The sequence below is a fragment of the Glycine max genome, chromosome 17 (assembly GCF_000004515.6).
Source record: "Glycine max cultivar Williams 82 chromosome 17, Glycine_max_v4.0, whole genome shotgun sequence".
Taxonomy (NCBI): domain Eukaryota; kingdom Viridiplantae; phylum Streptophyta; class Magnoliopsida; order Fabales; family Fabaceae; genus Glycine; species Glycine max.
The window spans coordinates 6,865,952-6,871,951 of NC_038253.2; the positions used below are offsets into that span (position 1 = coordinate 6,865,952).

General features: G+C 32.9%; 1 protein-coding gene across 1 annotated transcript; it reads left to right on the forward strand.

Moving 5' to 3' along the window:
* The first annotated feature begins 1,812 nt into the window (after positions 1-1,812).
* LOC100780925 (triose phosphate/phosphate translocator, non-green plastid, chloroplastic) lies at positions 1,813-6,000 on the forward strand. Its single transcript, XM_003550683.5, has 8 exons — positions 1,813-2,470; positions 2,751-2,903; positions 3,285-3,370; positions 3,853-3,937; positions 4,109-4,228; positions 4,348-4,416; positions 5,486-5,615; positions 5,727-6,000. The coding sequence occupies exons 1-8, from the start codon at positions 2,036-2,038 to the stop codon at positions 5,795-5,797; spliced, it is 1,149 nt and encodes a 382-aa protein (XP_003550731.1). The 5' UTR covers positions 1,813-2,035; the 3' UTR covers positions 5,798-6,000.

Genomic DNA, 6,000 nt, shown 5'->3' on the forward strand with positions numbered 1-6,000 from the left:
GAATCCATTTGAATTCACTAAATTATTGGGTTGATTTGGATCCATGACAACCCCTACAGAAAACTTTGTGGCTAGTAGTGGTCCACTTAAACTCAAACAGGATTCTCTCCTATAGAAGACACAAAGAAATTGTATCTCTAGTGTTTATTATGAGGAAGGAAAAGGTACGAGGGTTTATTCAAAACATAAACATCAAAATAATCCTAATTTATTGGTATACTTTGGTAATTAAATTATATTTAAACACAATTATGTGTAAAAAAAATTGGGTTAACAATAAACCGTATGATGAAATATATTAATCTTTAATCTAACGAATTAAAAAATAATGTGACATTTGACAAAGAGAAAAAATTGATTAAATATAATACATAAATCTTATAATTTTAATTAGGGAAAAAGGCACTCTGTGTCTCTCTATATATCTTAAATAAAATAAAATAAAGAAAAAAAGGTTTAGAAATTTAAAAAAGTAAGAAAAGAAAATAACTAACTAAAAAATAGTGGGGTAATTGTTAAAAAAAGAATAAACTAATGGAGAGTAAAATTATCTAAAAAATATAGGCAAAATTGTATTTTTGTCCCTTAATTTATCTCCAATTTTAATTTTGATCCTCCTTTAAAATTATTAACGAATGTTGTCTTCTTATTTTATGTAATCACGCAATCTTGATCCCCAATCCAGAATTGGACATTGAATGCTTCACAAGAATATTGATTGTCATGTGTCACGTTCTTATTGGATGATGACTGACACGTGTCATAGTCTGACTAGATGTCGAATTCATGAAAGATGAAATACATTGCTGTTGTCATTGATAAATTAAATTATGACACGTAATTGTCCTCATCCAATATGAACGTGACACGTGACAGTTAATATTCTCTTGTAATAGTCCACGTCTAATTCTGGATTAGGGGACCAAGATTGCGTGATGAGATAAAATAGAAGGACAAAATTTGTTAATAATTTTAAAGGGGGACCAAAATCAAAATTAAAGATAAATTGGAGGATAAAAAAATACAACTTTGCCAAAAATATATACACCAAACCAAATGAGATAATTTTGATTATTAATAGTTACAAATTAATAGTTATAGATACATGCATATTCAGAGTTTAAGCTGGCGGCTAGATATTGGTGGGAATTTTAGGTTCAATTACCATAAAGCATTGGCACCTCCTCCCATTTGCAAAGAAAGTGGCCATCAAAATTGAAAAGCAAGATCAAAAGTCATACTTTACTTCTCAGAAAGCAGCATGTTCTCATGCAATTTTTACAAATATTTTTAAATTTAGTAAAAATTTAAAATATTAATTTTCTGAAAAATTGATAAAATAATGAGTTTATATAAATGTTTCAAAATATCATTTAAAACTGTATAAATATACACATTAAATGTCTAAAAAATCACTTTAAAAGTAAAAAAATGTTTCAATTAAGAAAAAAAGTAATTCTGTAAAAAAAAGAAAAAAAAATTATTACTTAATTTCCATGACATATATTTTATATTAATATGCAAAAGTAGAATTTTCTCATTAGTTTCCTCTTTGGCTCTACCTAACATTTGTTTTATAAAATATGGGTAAGCACACTTTTGTGTGATCTGAGTCACTGTGCATATAGACAAATTAAAATTCTCTCGAATAAGGTAAGCATATTATTTAGGAATATTTTGAGGACCAAATTTGACACGTTTCTCCTAACAAAGAAAGACAAACAAGGAGAAAAAGAAATGCAATAGTATCAAATTATTATAGTAACAACTAACAACAAGTGCTACAATAATGGTCCATCGTTAGAATGGAATATCCCACATTTGAATCCAGATTCATGATGCAGTCGTTGTTCTTCACTTCTTATTTAGGAAGCATTTCATTATTTATTTATTTATTTATTAGTATTAATTATAAAAAATTTAAATGCAGCCTTAAAAACCTGGTCCAACACGTCACGGTCAACCATTGCGTTGAAGCGAGACAGAAAGAACCGCATCACTCACTCCCTTCAGAGACTCTGTTGTGATCTCCAAAATGCAGAGCACAGTTTTCTCTCTCTCCCCTTCCCTCTCTCTCCCAAAACAACCTCTCAAACGCTCTGTCTCTGTTTCCACTTCCAAACTCAACGTCATTCTCACTCCCTCTTCATTCCCATGTCAACCATGTTCTCTTGCTTATTCTCCATCTTTCAAACTCGCTCCCTCACACTTTCACCCCTTCCATGCCAGAGCAACCTCCGTGCCGGAGAGCAGCGCCGGCAACACTCTGCTCAATACTCTGGAACTTGGAGCCCTGTTTGGGCTCTGGATCCTCTTCAACATCTACTTCAACATCTACAACAAACAGGTCTTAAAGGTCTACCATTTCCCTTTAACCGTAAGCACCCTTCAGTTCGCTGTGGGGTCTCTCTTCGTAGCATTCATGTGGAGTTTCAATCTCTATAAGAGACCTAAAGTTAGTGGCGCCCAGGTAGGTTCATGTTTGTGTTACTGTTCTATTTTTTTTTTTTACGTTATATATAATATTATATTATTTCCTCTGTTTCTGTTTTTTTTTTTTTTTTTGCAAAATGTTAATTGTTAATGGCTAGTTTTTTTTTGTTATCAGATAAATCGAACTTACAACCTTTTCTTCCCTCTCTTCTCCTTTTACCATCAAGACAATCTTATAATTTCTTCAGTTTCTGTTTTGTATTGTTGTGTTTTTCTTTTGTGTGTGTTAATGTTTGTTTGTGTTTCGTGGGTTGCAGCTTGCAGCGATATTGCCACTGGCTCTAGTACATACTTTAGGGAACCTTTTCACCAACATGAGTCTCGGACAGGTTGCTGTGTCTTTCACTCACACTATAAAAGCGATGGAGCCTTTTTTTTCAGTGCTCCTTTCTGCTATGTTCCTTGGAGAGGTTAGAACTTAGAACCTTATATGTTACTGCAACCAGGCATTATTTTTTTTTGTAGCCTAAGTTTTTGTTCCTGTTGTTTCTTTTCAACGAATTTTATGATCCGTTTATTACCGTTTATTATATAGGGACTGCTGTCATCATGACATGGCTTTGTTCTCTTCGTATTTGCTTATCTTTGTTCCTTTGTAAATTTCTTTTGCAAAGTTTTTCATTAATGAATAAGGTATGTTAAGGGGGTCCAGCTTAGTTTGATTCTTTCGGATAAAAAAAGAAGTAATGAATGAGGTATTGCAGAGCAAAAAAAAAAAAACCTGTATCATATAATGGTTATATAATGTTGTTTCCAACCTTAATCCATTTTTTACTTTAATTTTCTTACAGGCGCCTACTGCATGGGTTGTTGGTTCCCTTGTGCCTATTGTTGGTGGGGTGGCGTTAGCGTCTGCTACCGAGGCCTCTTTCAATTGGTAACCTCTCCTGCACTGCATGTCTTGTTCCGTAGTTACAAAATTCTCTCAATAACTCTGTTGGGTACAACATAGTATCGTCAAGGTTTTAAATTGGGGTCACGGCTGTAGTTCTGTCACGATCCTTAGCATTGCTAGAAATTATAGACAAATGTGGCTGATGCGGCTACAGTTACAGCGACAATGTGGTTACACAGAGCTAAAAATCCTTGACATAGCGAGATCACATCTGTGGACAATTTTTTAGAACCTTGCATATCATGTAGCAAGTTTTCTTTTAGAAAAAGGTCCTGTATTAATAATGTAAAAAGTAACAAACTGCATACTTACACAAACGGCATAGTCGTACCCATATCATGTGGCTGGTAACTAGGATTCCATCGAAGGGGGAGAGAAGAGAGGAAATGCAAACATCTGAAAGGAACATATGTGGTCATTTGAGTTCTAATAAGTGGCATTTTCTTTTCTGGTATATTGAATAGGGCTGGATTTTGGAGTGCAATGGCTTCCAATTTGACTAATCAATCTCGTAATGTTCTTAGCAAAAAAGTCATGGTTAACAAGGAGGTAATATGATCTACGAACACGTCTCAAAGTTTTGCATTTGTTTTGTACTTTTGTTGTTGACAATAATTTTTTGCTAAGAATGAGTAGCATTTTATGACACTCCTATATTATTAGTATTACATTTCATCTTTTTAAACAAGCAGAAAATAAAAGACATTTTGTTCTTCTCAGGAATCTATGGACAACATAACCCTCTTCTCAATAATAACGGTTATGTCATTCTTGTTATCAGTACCTGTAACTTTGTTGATGGAGGGTGTCAAATTTACCCCTGCTTACCTGCAATCTGCTGTGAGTGTTTTGAATTCTTGATGGTTGAAATTGATAGGATTTCTGTTACAATTCTCACAATCGAAATATATTATGGTGTTAAGGCTACTAATTGGTCATCATAACATTTTTCTTGGCAGGGATTAAATGTTAACGAAGTGTACATCAGATCACTTCTTGCTGCACTATGTTTCCATGCATATCAGCAAGTGAGTTTTCCTCTTCTATGCACAATTGTCTCCCTTTTATTCAAAAGTGTTACTACTTCCGGTTCTTCAATTTTTCATTTCGTGACAATTAGATTTAAACATCAGTAAATGTTACTTATGGAAAACAAGAAAAAAGAAACAATTTCTTTAATATTTCTTTGCATGGTGTTCAAAACTTTCTATTGACAATATGATAACATTCTAACAAAAAACTAACAAATAACATTTGGCCGAGAAAAAAAAAAAAAGAAAAATAGAGACAATATGACATTATGGCTACTATGCTGTGAGATAGTTTGTTTGCTTGTATTGTACGTCATTTCATTTCAGCATGGTATTTGTATTGGAGAAATTGTATTTCTAAAATAAATTTGCACAAACTTGTGTAAATAAAAAGATAGATAGGAAGAGAAGAGAGATAAGTATGGGATCAGATGATAGATACCATGAACAGTGATAGCGAGAATCAACAGTGCTGTAAGTTGTGGTATCCTGTTTTCTGACAATCTTATGGAAAGCATGTGAATGTTGGAAGAGAAATTCAATTTTTACAACATTTTTGTATAACTTTTTTTTTTTCAATTAATAGATAAAATGAGTGATGTAATGAAGAAAAATAAAAAGAAAATTGAAGTCGTAAAAATGCGTTATAAATCACGTACCTAAGAATAGTACAACTCATGTTAGAATCAGCTGCATTCATTGTTGAAAATAACTTGACAATAGGAATGCAGCATGTCCACTTTTAATGTGCTTCTGACCATTTTAATAGAAATAGAAACACTTCTTACCTAAGTTCATCTTGAGAATTGTGTGCTTTTGCCTAAAAAAAAGAATTGCGTGCTGTTAAAGAACTGTGTGCCTATGCTAAATGAAAATGATAGTGAAATCTTTTTCATATAAGATCATCATAAAAGAAAAAGTAAAGGGGTAAAGAGCTTACTTTGTTACTAACTATTAGTAGCCTTTATCTGAAGTCATTATATATTTTTGCGTGGTTCTTTTCAATGATAGGTTTTTTGTATTCCTTAATGATGTAGAGATAATTTTGTTTGAATAAACTGTGCAGGTTTCTTATATGATACTGCAGAAGGTGTCACCTGTTACCCACTCTGTAGGAAATTGTGTGAAAAGGGTTGTGGTCATCGTGAGCTCTGTCATCTTCTTCCAAACACCAGTATCACCAATTAACGCATTGGGTAAAATTGCTATTTTTTTCTGGTTCCAAATGGAATCATTTGAAGAACAGTGTTTAAAGTTTTTTCTTTACCATATCTCTTGCTGAGATTTTATGTGGTATTCCTCTACAGGGACTGCTATAGCTCTTGCTGGTGTTTTCTTGTATTCCAGGGTGAAGCGACTTAAGCCAAAGACAACTTAATTTTCAGTCGTAAAATTTTTGCCAGTTGCATGACACACTTGCTAGTTACATTTCTGAATTTTTTTTATCATAGGTCAGATATAGGCATTAAGGGTTCTTGACCCTTTATTTTTTCTTTTAAACAGTTAGGTCCCCGATTTTATTGTACATGTCTTAGTGGCGCCTAATGGTTCTGCTATAAGAAATTTTTATCAACGTTTCAA